Source organism: Molothrus ater, chromosome 11 (genome assembly GCF_012460135.2).
Source record: "Molothrus ater isolate BHLD 08-10-18 breed brown headed cowbird chromosome 11, BPBGC_Mater_1.1, whole genome shotgun sequence".
In the NCBI taxonomy this organism is placed as follows: domain Eukaryota; kingdom Metazoa; phylum Chordata; class Aves; order Passeriformes; family Icteridae; genus Molothrus; species Molothrus ater.
Window position 1 is genome coordinate 6,576,971 of NC_050488.2, and position 13,682 is coordinate 6,590,652.

Below are 13,682 nucleotides of genomic sequence, written 5' to 3' on the forward strand. Positions count from 1 at the left end.
TCATGCTCAGGATGTGTTTGATGCCCCACCAAGGGAAGGGTAGACACAAGCAAGAGGAAAAATGCTACAAGTAACCACAAAACCCTTCCCTGAGCTTGTGTCCTGCTCACAGGGCTTCTGATGCTGGGCTTCCAGCAGGGAATTGCAGAAGCTTAGCTTTGTGCTTTTGCCATAACTTGAAATAGAGGGAGAAACTTTTTGAAAGCACCTGGGACCTGTGGTCACTCTAACTGTTCAAATGAGTTAAGATAAAGTCATCCATGGGGGAAAAAAAAAAAAGATAAATTCCTACTCATATCACCTGAGGGCTTGTGGCATCACATGTGAAAACCCAGGGACAGAAGATCTCTCTGCCCAGGCAGGAGATTACTGGGTTTTGGAGAGTAGAACACCACAGAGCATCTTACAGACAGCTCGTCTGGAATCAATGGGTTAACCGAGGAGCTTCTCCCTGCTGCGTGTGGGAAGCTCTATCTCCTTGCCAAATTCCACTGCTCTGAACATAACCAGCTTTCTCACTCAGCCTGTGCTCCTACGCTCAGCTAGTGCTCGTGCCTGCCTCTGCAAGGGAGTGTAGACAGACCCCCACGCTCTCTTTTTCCTCTGTAACTATTTCTCCAGCACTGCCCCTTGCCTGATGTCAGTTCTCTTCTCCTCACTGAATTTCAGGACATCAGGTCTCCAAGGAAACCCCTCCGAGATTTGTAAAATACTGATGGGCTGAAGACCAGCCAGGCTGGCTGCTCCTTGCTGCTGAGGCCAGGCAGCTTGGAAAAAGCTCCTGCGTGTCCTATTTGCAAGTGGCAGGATGATTTTCAGACAAGTAATCTCCTTTGTTTGGCAACAGGGCTTCTGAGTGCCACAGTGCCAGGGCACTCACAGCATGACCCAGGATCAGGTCCCCAGGAGCTGCCTGGTGGCTCTCTGCACACCAGCTCTTCCTCCAAGGCCACAGCAAACAGCAGCTGTGCTGCTGCAGACAGACAGCCACAACTCAGCTACCACACAAATGTGCTTACAATGCAAACTGCAAATATCCTGCTCCACGCCTTAGCAGAAAAACCTGAGAGGAAATTAGATGGAAGCAAATACAGCCACACACCTGACAAGCTGTTCTGCACTCCTTCAGTGCACAGCCAGCCTCCAGCACAGTTTCCTATCTTCCTCAAGAGCTACTCTACCATGTAATTACAAGGGAAAACCTAAAGGTCTTCTTTCCCCTGCAAACCAGGTAGTTTTTTGTTTGTTTAGCCACAAACAGGTCTCCAAATCAATATATAGATTTCCATCATGGAGTCCAGGAGTAAACAAACTCATGCACACACTTGCTTGGCTCCTGCTTCAACCTCTATCTCCCCTCTGCACCCACTAGCCTGAGCTGCTTCTGGAATAAAACTACCTTTTGTGCTCAGACCCTAGGATAAGAACAAGATGACACATACACTTACTCTGAGGGACTTTACAACTGAAGTAATTTAATTTCTTGCCATTCAGGTTAAAACAAGGAACGCTGGGGGGAACCCACACCTCCCCAGCTACAGGCAGAGTCACAGGGAGCCACAGCTCCCTTACATAGGCTGCACTCAGATGTTTAGAGCCACGTTTCACCCTAAAGCATCATCATCAGCCCCTCCAGAATTCCCACAAACCATGCAGGGAGCACAGTGGGACAGAGCACAGCCCAAGTGTAAGACACACAGCATCCCGTTCCCCAGGGATGCAGGAGGGGGCTCCAGCTCTCCAAGAGCCCCAGGATAACCCATCAGGTGGTTGCCCACAAGCCCCTGACTTCTTGCTCTCCTACCAAAATAAAGTCTGCTAACACAACAGTTGTGGGCAAGGCCTTGCGATGCCTTTGCAGGCCAGGCTCAAACAGTGAACAAAAGTGTCTTTAGTTTATCTATTTATTTTTGGCACAGAGGAATGGCTGGGGTCAAAGCCAGTCCCATTCTCAAGCTGTTCTTTGTTCTCCAGTTTATCCAATACCCCCTGTCCCTCTCCTCGCCCGCCCACCTCCCCCTCTCCATTTTACCACAGGTCTTAAAAATTAAGCTGTGCATGAAACCAAACACCACACTTGAACACAGCCCAGCAAATGCTCTCCATGGTCACAGAAGGATCCTAATCAACCATAAAAAATGGATAAGAGCAGCATGCCCTTATATGGGCAGAGGCTAGACAAGGATCTGACACAAACATCATTTTTAAAGAAAAAATAATATTTATTTGCAATATAAACAAAGTCCCAATATTGGATCAGTATATATAGGGTCACTAATTTTCCTTCATAACTCAGAAAGCAGAACCATTCCTCACTAACAAGCTCTCATTTGTACTAATCAGAAGATGCATCTTATTTTTTTCCTTTAAAGAATAAAGACCACTAACAGCACAGGAAGCCTTTACAAACCAGCTTAGCTGTAATGCAATAGAGATGCACTGTCAAAAAATCCCTGAAAAAATAAATTCCTCTATGAGGTAAGATGCAATTAGGATATTCTCAATTTTCTCACTCACAACTATACGCCCATTCTCCCTTCCAATGACCCACAATCCCAACATTGTGGCAAACAAAACCCAACAAACAAACAAAAAACAACCAGAAAACAAGAAACAGAAGCTCATTCCAACATTCTGATAACATCTTTAACGAAAAGAACAGTTTCAGGATGTGACAGCGTCAAACATTCCTCCAGATGGAGATTTTTTTTAATATTTTTTATTTTTCTTGAAAAAAGTACAAAAAACTGGATATTTAGAAAAAAATCCGTGGCTTTTTTTTTTTTTTTTTCACTAACATGAGAGTTAAAGTGGACAGGGAGGGGGGAGAAAGGAGGGACTACATTGCAGCCAATAAAGAAATCTCTAAATCCGTTCTGCCCTCCTCCCAGAAATTATTACCACTTCCTCCCCTCCCAGCTTGGTAAAAGGAGTTTGCCAAACACTAGCCAGAAATACATACAAGTCTTCTCAGAATAGAAGGCACGGCATAAAGTTATTCGAAAGAGGAAGAAAAAAAATCAGAACCTCTGTTGAAAGCTCCAATCATCTCAGAATTTGCCAGTTAATATATATATTCATATATATATATATATATATAAAAATTCTCTGTTACAATGCTCTCCTCATCATTTCCACACCTCTTCACTCCCCTCGCGCGCTCCATGCGTGACGATCGAGTCCTGTCCCGCCACACAATCCTCGCTCTGCTCCAGGCGCTCGCTGCATTCCCCCTCCACCCCGCACACGTGGGAAAGAATCCAGTGTGCACAAGAAACGCCAGCACTGCAACTACCTTCTGGACTCGGGAAGCTGGAATGGTTTCGGGCCAGCTGGATGACGTTAAATCAGTCAACAGGCAGCAGAGAATGAAGCCGGGCTCAGACATGCTTCTACCAACTCTGGAGGCTACGAGAGTTTTACCTCTGGCAATAGCAAACAGTGTTTTTGGCAGGGGTGGCATTAAAAAAAAGCTTGCGGCTTAGTCACCTTGGCTGAATCAGTGCAGAGTTTGTGATTGTGAGTGCAGGAGTGGTGAAGGGGTTGCGGTTAAGCCCAACTGGCCTTCACACATAACAAAGCTTCCTACCAGATGCTAACAACAACAGCAGCAGCATGTATCTCTCTCTGGAGTACCCAGTAATATGCCAGGACATACCAAGGCTTCACAAAGTGTGCAAAATGCATTTGGTCAATATAAACATTTGATTAAAAAAAAAAATAAATGATCAAACAAGAAACAGAATAAAATACTGGTTTTGCAACCTGGTCTGTACAAACAGTCAAGAACTTACATATCTAAAAAGAGTTTGAACCCAAAGCTCGAGTAAGATCTACCTTTTCTTATTTCTTTTTAAATCAAAAAAAGTAAACTTGGGTTTTAAAACAGTCTTGGCCCAACACCTTTTGTTCAAGGTTTCCAAGTGCATAAATCTCCTCATTTTCCACAGCAAGCTAACCCCCGGTAGCTCTTCACACGTGTGCGTGTTCTGACAGTCTCAATGGACCCAGGAGAGCGGTTATTGCCGGTGACAGCTGCGTCCGAAACGCTGTAACATCGCCCCTGTTAAATAACCCCCTGTAAAAACACTACCTCTTGAAACCACTTGGATCAGGATACTTAGTGAGCGGCATTAGCCTTCCTAAAGCAGCGACCAGGCACCTCTGCCCAGAGAAGCTACTCATCTCAGAGCTGCCTGGCTAGACAGAGATTTTCGTTAAGAGTTGAAATACTCAAGAGAAGCGATTCGATGCTCGAGGTCCCGACCAGGCAGCGTCCTCTTCATGTGGACTCCAGAGTGTTCAGCTGGAACAGGTTGTGGTTGGTGGGGGTGGTGAAGTAGAGCTGTTCACTGGGCGAGCGGTTGTCACAGGGGCTGTTGAGTCCCAGAGTCCTCTCAAAGTCCAGGAGTTGGCCCATGAAGTTAAAGTTTGGGGAAATGTTGGATTTTTTCCTTTTCACAAAGTCATAGGCATCGTTCAGGGACAAGTTCAGTTTTTGCATCAAGTAGGCGACAGTGACCGTTACGGACCGGCTGATGCCAGCGAGGCAGTGAACAAGGATCCCACACTTCTTGGAACGGGCCTCATCTGAAATAAGACAAGGGGAAGGGGGAGTCTATTATTCTGCACCAAAAACACATGGCTTTGGAGCAGGGCCAGGTGGCAGCTGCAAGCGCCCAGCACCACGATGACTGCCAGAGCTGGATCCCCTGCCCCTAGTGACACCATCCCATGTCCCTGGGACACCCACATCTCTCCCCACAGGGCTCCTGAGATATTCCTGCTGCATGGCAAAGCTGCACATCCCCAGCAAGGCCAAGCACCTCATGTGCTTGAGAATTATCAATCAGGTCTAGCAACACATCCCTTGCCTAGGGAACATCGGTACCTTCTACTCAAGAGAGTTGGAGCAACCCAGAGGAGGCAGATGAAGCTGGAGACAACAGCTCCAGGGAGATGCTGGTGGCTGGACCCAGCACACCCACCTCAACTCCTTCTAAACCAGGGAAGGCTGTGCACTCAGGGCAAGGCTGCAGCCCAGCACTACATGAACTATTCTGCTGTTCCTGTCCTCCTACCACTAGAAAGTTACATGAATGCAGCCAATGCCAATTTAAGCGGAGTCTGAAGTGCAGGAACTTCCCTTATTGTGAAATTGTTCTTTAGGATCGACAGAAATGCACTTCACCACAAACAAACGCTTGTGTTGGAGGAGGCTCTCAGGATGAATGGTAGCGGGAAGCAGGAATGCAGGCTGGACCAAAAAATGGCGAGAGAACAGCAGTGAAATTTCCCCTCCCTTGCCACCAACTGAAAAGCACACACACACTCATTGTCTCTCACACAGCCGGAACAGCGTGATCCCTTTATGAATTGACATCTCAGTGCTGAAAGAGGGACACGCCACTGAGAGCACTGAATGCACGCAAGTACCCAGCGCTGCCTCTACTTCTGGGCAGCCCTATTTGAAGTCAGTCATTTGACTGAGAGCTTGGCGGGGAGCGAAAAAGTGGCAGGAGAAAGAGGATCCTCGGGCAAAGCCAGAGGTAAGAGACACTCTGGCACCGTAAGTGCAGGGAAGGGCAAAGAACAAGCAGGCAAAACAAAAATCCAGACCCAAGCCACAACAGGTTTTCTGCCCAGCCTCCAAAACCAGGCAAGAATTTCCAGTAGGGTGGGCAATCACCACCCAGTGTACCCAGCCCTCCCCCCAGGCTCTCCTGTTCAACATTTTTCCAGACATTTTTGCCTTTCATCTGACCTGCACAGCATTTCTTGGTGTTTGGTTTTAGAGTGAGGTAATCCTCCATTTCCTGTCATTAACTGGAAAGCACAAGCTCGGTGTTCACAGAGACATGGGCTGACTGAAGCAGACAGATCCCAAATGCCACATGTCAGCAGGGAGGGACACTGTACCTCACCCTGACGTTTAAACCCTGCTCATGCAGGAAGTGCAGATGGGACATCAGACAGGTCCCCGTTGCCACACTGAAGCAGCAGCTTCTGACCACAGTCATGTTACTGGAGGGCAGAAGCTGGGGGCAAAGGAGAATGTGTGAGAATCAGGGTTTCTGACAGCTGAAGAGCAGGCAAGGATCCACCACTGCTCTGCCCCATTTCAGGCCTTACAGCACAGCCAGTGCAAGCTCTGGGGTTTGAAATGGGCTGCACAGGCTTCAGTCTGCAGGCAAAGGTCCCCCTCTCCTTTACCCGTACAAGTGTTTGTAATCAGACATGAAGCCATGGGGCTTTCAATAGTTAACAGTGATACTACTGCCTGTGCCATTCACCTCCATAAAACAGCTGATTAAGCTAATGACTATCGTGAGCAAACAGCACAGGTCAGCCTGGAAGTGTACAGTCCTGTTCAGCACAACATACACTTCCCACAGAATAAGAAGTAATTCTCAAAGTCAATGCTGGCCTAAGATAAGAGATCTTCCTTCCTGAACCCCACCACCACCAGCCAAAACTGTCACAGGGGCTGCCTACAAGAGCGGTTTTTCGATCCAAACTCTGCAGTTTAATTATAATCACTAACTCATTGTGTTGACACTTACCTTAGGAGAAGTATCCATATAAGGAGTTAGTTATGCTGGGGTGACTTACAGCAGGATCCCAACTAGACTAGCAAATCCCTTCAGGAAAAGAAAACACACACACACACACACGCACTCCCTGATTTTAACCACATTTGGGGCTAAGGAATTGCTGGCAGCAGTCACACTAAAGCAGCTCCCATCCCCAAGCAGAGCAGGCAAAGGAGCTCCCCACTGCCTGGGTTCAGCCGTTTCACAGCAGTGCAAATCCCCACACAAGGGCAAGAGGCAGTGGGGCCAGTCCAACCACTTGCAGGTAGCTCGGCTGAGGTGCTGCAAGAGGGCTGAATTTTGGAAGGGGAGGCCTCTCTGAACACAGCCAGGGTGAGATGCACCAGATGTGCCCCCTCAGAGCGTGACACTCTGCTGCTAAGCTGATGCTGTGCCCCGGAGAGGTGAGGCTGCAGACAGCAGCAGCCCTGGGAAGCGGCACACCACATTCCCAAGCGGTGAGTATGAAAAGAGATGTTCTGCCAGCTACCTACCAATGAAAGCAATGGCCTCGGGAAAGAACTGCGAGAGGTTCTGGCTCCAGTGATCTGAGATGGGGATCTGCTTGTACTTGAACTCTCCGTCATGCTCAAACATGTTTGGCAGGTTAGGAGTCACATTCAGGATGTACTTAATGCCGTATTTGCCCAGGACGTCCAGGTTGGTGGAATCTTTGGCACAGCCCAGGTACAGGTAAGGTAGGATCTGGACTGGAAAGGCAGGCTGATTGCTCGGGATGGGGCTCCCGTCCGACTCCGTGGCACTGCTGGGCTCCCTGTCGGATTCGCCATCCGAGCAGTCGGAACTTATCCGCAGCCCTCCCAGGCCAAGGACCGATGCTGGGGGAGAGTTGCTGGGTGAGGAGCTGTCAAGGTTTGTCTCGCAGTGCTCAGAATATTCAGTCTGAAACTTGTTAAAGCCACCTGGGAAGGGGGAAAGGAGAGAGGGAAGGGGAGAGGCAGAGACAAAGAAAAAGATGTTTTAATCTTCATGATGGGAAATTCTTCTACCTGTGAACATGTTACTCAGAAAGTCTTTACCAGCAAGAAGTTGGTATCCCTTCAACTTCACAGCAAGAAAAGCATTTTCCTGCTCCCTTATCTTCCCTGGGCAAACTGATACTGAGCAAACAGGTCCCAGGAGAGCAAGGAGTGGTCCTTGCAAAATTCAATATTGCCTGTGAAAAATAGGGCCAAATCTCAACCACAAAAGAAAGAAACATCCACAAACAAAATCAAAGCCAAGACACAATCTCGCCGTGCCAGCTTCTCAAAAATAAGGGTCTGGGGCAGTTTAGGCAAGAGCTATTACTGCTACTTAGAGAGAAAAGTATCCGTGTCTGAAAAGACAGATCAGGGACAACCACCACACACTCACTCCAGGCACTAAAACCAACGAAATTATTCACCTCCAAGCAGGCAAAAAGACCCTAAGTTTTGCCACAGACTGATACTCGAAATTATTTTCTCACTATAAAATAGGTTTTGCAACAGAGCAGTGTCACAGGTTTGTTCTTCACCCAAACCACAGCAGGGGCACAGAGGGATGGGACCCTTCACGTCTGCCCCTAATACTTTTTTCTCCAGCTCTTCAGCTCAGCTGCTTGGGAAGGAAGGCAGAGGCAGGGAAGCAAAAACCCCACGGATCTACCTCCTTTCCAGGCGGTATTAAAGCAGAGCTCAGCCACCGGGATCTGACACTGACAAATGGTTTAATTAGAAAGGGCTCCTGGAAACTTCGTTAGTGGGTTCGGCGGTTGTGGCGGGGTCACTGAGCAGGACAGACAGCTCCTACCACATCCATTCATGAAAAAGGCTCGTCCTCGCCCTCCTCCTCCCCCCGCGCCGCCAGACAGCGCCGAGGAGCCATTTTGGAATTTTAATTAGAAACATTTCCCACCGAGGCTCCCGGAAAAAGGCAGAGAAAGGGGCTCAGCTCTTCCCCTGCGCATCGGGGAGAGCTGAGGAGTAACTTTAAAACCGCTCCTTCCTGCCGGGGATAAGGACGATGGGGAGAGAAACGGGAACGCAAAGCGAGAGGGAGCAACGGAGCCCATGGGGGAAACCCCAAACCGGGATGGGATGGCAGACTCGCCCACGGGCAGGGATCGGAGGGTCGAGGGGGAATGGGATCAACCCCTGTGCTGGCCCCTCACCATGTTTTGAAGGAGGCGTGTGTGGGCTGCGCAGCCCCGAGGGCTGGTCCCCAAATACCTGACTGTCCCCCTGCCGCCCCACCCCGCCACCTGGGGCTTCCTCGGCTCCCCAAAAAAGGTCTATATCAAGGGACAGCCGTGTTTTTTAAAGAGCCGCAAGTGGCAACTTTCTTGACCACTCTCCCCACGCACGCTCCCCCGCTCTCCTGTTATTCCTGCCTCAAAGCCGCCACCCAGCGACCGGACTGGGAGCACTGGGAGGATGGGAAGGGTCCCAGCAGCCCAGCTGCGGGCTCTACTCAGCCCGCTGCGATCTTTCAAAATGGCCAAAAAACACCCAAAAAAACCAAAGCTCCCAAAGCACCCGCAGCCCTGGCGGAGGGACGAGTGCGGGGTTCGGCTCCCCTGCAGGGCAGGTCCCCGCTCCCCATCGCCCTGTCCCGGGGGAGCAGCCGGGCTGCCCTCCCCGAGACCAGCACTGCTTGGCAAAGGGGGAGGAAAACCTTAGCGAGGGCTTTTGCGTTATGTGGGGAGATAAAATACAAATAGAGAAGGGCTCTCTTGCCCCCCAAAATCCAGCCATTCCTGCCGGAGGGCTGGAGAGGAGCCTGGTGCCGGCGCGGGAAAGCTCCCTCCGGGCAGAGGAGGCGAGGGGCACCCGGCGCTGCCCAGCCGGGATCCGCTTGAGACGGGGCAGCGCTGCAGGGGCCGCGCCGGCGGCGAGCCTGGGGGGCTCCTCCCGCCGCTACCGGGGAGGCGACGCAGGAAGAAGCGGGGCGCTCCCGGCCGCTTCCAGCCTGCGACCATTTTGTGCGGGGGATTAAAGCGGGATGCAGAGGAGGGGAAAAAAAAACATAGAGAAAAATGGAAATAAATCAGGCAGAACAGATAAGGGAAGGAAGCAAAAGGAGTCAGCCACCTCCGTCCGACCAGGGGATGAGCACCCTAGGGATGCAGCGGCCGGCCAGGGGCTGCGCAGGGGGACACGGACAAGGGCGGCGGGAGCGGGACGGGGCTGGAGGGAGGGCGAGGGGCACCTCACCTTTCAGGTAATAGGCTTTGCAGCCGTCATCGCGCAGCTTCTGGAGCAGGAGCCCCAGCACGGAGGTGGCGGCACCGCTGTCCTGCCAGTCGGCGGTGGCCTCGTCGTAGAGCAGCACCGTGTCGGCCTTGCAGCGCTTAACGAAGCGCTCCTTATCCTCGTGGTTAGGGATGATGGAGCGGATGGGCAAGTTGCCCTTCTTAAGGCGGCGCAGCATGAGCCCGGGGATGGCCAGGTTGATGGCCGTCTCGATGTGCGAGCTCTCGAACAGCTCGTGGGGGCGGCAGTCGAGCAGCAGCAGCGAGCGGCCGCCGCCCGACTCCAGCTCCTCCTGCAGCCACTCCGCGCTCTTGCACGGCATCGCCGCAGCCATGGGCGCCCGCGGGGAGCTCCCCCAGACCTGCGTTTTCATGGGGCTCGGCAGCGGCGGCCGCCAGCGCCCGGCCCGCCGGCCACCCACGCGGCGTCCGGACGCGGCCCCGCTCCGCTGGGTCGGTCTTGCGCTGCGCCGGACGCGGCTCCGCTCAGCACGGCCGCGGGTGCGCGGTGTGTGCGGCCCGGAGCGCGGCGGCCCCCGTCCTGCCCTAGGCGCTGCGCCCCATGCCGGCGGCCTCAATTAAAGCGGCGCTCGGCCGGCGGCTCGGCGAGTCATGCCTCGGGAGGCGGGGCGGCGGCGGGGCCCGCGCCTCAGCCCCGCCCGGCGCCGCGCCGCGCACACGCCGGCCCCGCCCCCGCCCGGCCCCGCCCCCCGCGCCCCCACAGCCAATGAGGCGCGGCGGGGAGAGCGGGGCGGCCCAATATGGGCAGGGGCGGGGCCACACCGGGGGCCGAGCGCGGGAAGGGCCGCGGGAGCCGCAGGGCGCCGGGCACGGCGCCGGTAACCGGGCACGGCACGGCACGGCACGGCACGGCACGGCACGGCACGGCACGGCACGGCACGGCACGGCACCGCACCACCACCGCACTACACTACACTACACTGCACTGCACTGAACCGAACCGAACCGAACCGGGCACTGCATGGCCCACCGGGGCTGACCCCGCGCCCTTCACCCGAGCGTGGGCTTAATAAAAGGCTCAGGCAGTGAAGTGACCCAGCCCGCGGGCCGGAGGGTGCGCAGGCCCGCGTGGGTTCTGAGTGGGTCGTGCCCAGCCCTGTTTGGTCTTTGACAGGAACTCACAGTTCCAAAATAAAATCGACTGAGACTCATTAAGCCTCCACATTGCCTTTCGTTCTCAGAATGAGCTACAACATAGATGTTTTTATCCGTGCATCCTTGTTTATTTTTAGAGTATCTTCCCTGTTGGTATCCACTACTATAAATACAAACCTTTTGTGCTGCAACACTAACATTTCAAGACAGGAATGTAACTGGAGGCACCCTTTGGTTTCCTTCCATCTTTTACATTCCTTCTCATGTGAATCAGTCCTCTGGTACCAGAAGTTTTCCGTGCCTCACACAAACTGTTCCTGTTACAAAATAGATTTGATCTTTCTCTTTTTAATGAGCAGGATGACATTAAAAATGTGGTTCTGTATGAGCCACTTCTACTGTAATCTATTTTCACCATGCAGGCAGTCAAACATTGGTGGACTGCTCAGAGAGGTTGTGCAATCTTCCATCCTCGATTGATTTCAAGATCTAACTCAACCATCCCCAGGTAACCTGGCCTGCCCCCAGGGCTGACCCAGCTTTCAGCCAGAGATTTGACTGGAGCTCAGCTGTGGTCTCTTCTCTCCTGGGTTATCCTACAAACCCCGGCTCTCCAAATTCTTGTAAGCATGAGTGGGAATCATTCCTTCTCCCCAGTCTGGGACAGATAAGCCATTTCATTTTTTTCTCCCTAACTTTTCATCTCTTTAGCCTCTTAATATAAACTTTGTCAGCACACACTGAAGGGAAGAGGCAGGTCTATTTCACCAGAAGATTCCCAGGCTCAGCAACCTGACTAGGTCTCCTCAAGTTTTTTTCCCCAGCTGGCTGAATTTCAGCCAGAACTGGGCTGTACCTTGTGTAACAGGAAAAATATTGCTCTTAAAACACTCCCCCACACGCAAACAAACACGTGCACACACAGAGTCTCAGTTGTAATGTTGTTGAGAACTGTGCTGTTCAAATGGCATTGTCTCTAGGCAGAACTTCAAATTGATTTGTATCTGAAGACACTTTTCTTCTGGTCAAAATCTGCTTTTCTCAAAGCTGAGATCCACTACTGAAACCATTTCAGAGCCACTGTCTCTCTCACATCATTTATAGACCCTTAACACATGAAATATGCCAAGAGGGCTATATTCCTGAGCCTTTAGTACAAAAGCAGCACTTGGATGTGCAGGGGTCCCTGCCTCCTTTCAGTCTAATTCCTAAGGCTGGATCCTAATGAAAATACTGACTTAAGACAGCATTTGAGCACATGCTTAACTTTGAGCACAGCGAGTGTCTCATTGCTAAACACTCTGTGATTTCAGCAGGACCGGGCCCTGAACCATTCATGGATTTCATTGGCATCAGCAAAATAAATGTCTTGTTGTACATCGCTTTTTTTGTGACTCAAGTGTGCCCAAGAAAGCGGAACAGCAGAAGCTGTCCACTTCCCCTTGCCCGGTTTATTTTTACCACTGGTTGCTGTGGGAAGCTATTGTGATTCAGTGTGGCAGTAGGAAGTTCCTAACACTGCTCTTTGCAGCAGAGGATGTTGAGGTTCTTATGCAAGCCACAGGCACAGTGAAAATAGCTGACCTTTCAGAATGTTTATCAAGGCACCTCCAATTCACAAGGGGAGCAGCAGCAGCTTGTGCAGAGAGCTAAAATCTGGGTCTAAAGTCCCTGTTGTGCTGAAAACAGCCCAGAAATCTTACAGGGATCCTTTTCGGTGGTGCGAGGGAGGCAGGTGTAGCCGCCAGCGTGTGGTCCTGTGAAACCAGAAGAGAAATGTTTCACCTCCATTCTGCGGTCGCATCAGCAACCACATCAGTTTCGGGACAGGCTCCAGACGCGTCACCTGCAGAGACAAGTGCAGATTTCACTCTGAGAAGGGCCAAAGCAAAATAATGTCACTTAACAGAAGGGCGACACCCTCTGCCTGCCCAGCCGGGACCTGAGGGACACTGGAAGAGCTTCCCCTGGCTCCGGGCTGGCCGGGCAGGGTCGCGGTGCTGGGCGCTGGGTGCCGGGTGCCGGTGCCAGCCCGTGGCCGTGCTGCCCTCTGGAGTCAGCCGCTCACAGTGCGCCCAGGCAGCCAAGGCACCGGCCCGCCGGCATCCGGGACTGACACCCGCGGGGGTTCTCCCGTCAGAGAGGAATCCCTGCCTGCAGGGAGCGGCGGCCATCCCCCGGAATCCCCACGTTTCCTGAGACATGGCTTGCAGGCTGGGGCCAGGACATGGTGTGCCAGCACCTCCTTCAGCCCAGCGCGGCTGGCAGGGCTCAGGGGTGTTGGTGGTGTTTGTCTCCCCATGCACAAGGCTTTGCTGACAGGCAGAACAACACTTGTCCAGAAATGGCCCCTGCCCTGCCAGCCCGGAGCAGCCAGGAGCCAGGGGAAGCTTTTCCAATGTCCCTCAGGTCCTGGCTGGGCAGGTAGAGGATGTCATCTTCTGTTAAGTGACATTATTTTGCTTTGGCCCTTCTCAGCTCAGGTCCCAAAAGCCCCAAGTGCTCGTGACAAGGACTGCACAAAGTGATAACCACTCTACATGTGGATTCATGAAATTGTAGAATATCCTGAGTTGGAAGGGACCCACAGGGATCATTGAGGCCAGCTTCTAGTTCTGCCCAAGACCATCCCAAGAGTGCCACCACGTGCCTGAGAGCATTGTCCAACCCTTCTTGAACTCCAGCAGGTTTGGTGACCACTGGCCTGGGGAACCCAGGGTTTGCCATCATCCCCATAG

General features: G+C 52.2%; 1 protein-coding gene across 1 annotated transcript; it reads right to left on the reverse strand.

The window, feature by feature from the left end:
• Positions 1-2,198: 2,198 nt before the first annotated feature.
• DUSP7 (dual specificity phosphatase 7) lies at positions 2,199-10,412 on the reverse strand. The gene is made up of 3 exons (XM_036390998.1): positions 9,791-10,412; positions 7,088-7,516; positions 2,199-4,590 (listed from the first exon to the last, which is right to left on the reverse strand). Exons 1-3 carry the CDS (start codon positions 10,200-10,202, stop codon positions 4,283-4,285), a joined length of 1,149 nt encoding a protein of 382 aa, XP_036246891.1. The 5' UTR covers positions 10,203-10,412; the 3' UTR covers positions 2,199-4,282.
• Between the last annotated feature and the right edge of the window lie 3,270 nt (positions 10,413-13,682).

Bases quoted from the DNA above. Each gene is read 5' to 3' on its own strand.
- DUSP7 (XM_036390998.1), bottom strand. From the start codon at position 10,202: ATGAAAACGCAGGTCTGGGGGAGCTCCCCGCGGGCGCCCATGGCTGCG. The intron at 7,517-9,790 runs GTGAGGTGCCCC...CCCCCTTCCCAG, and splicing joins CAAAGCCTATTACCTGAAAG to GTGGCTTTAACAAGTTTCAG. The intron at 4,591-7,087 runs GTAGGTAGCTGG...GTCTTATTTCAG, and splicing joins CGAGGCCATTGCTTTCATTG to ATGAGGCCCGTTCCAAGAAG.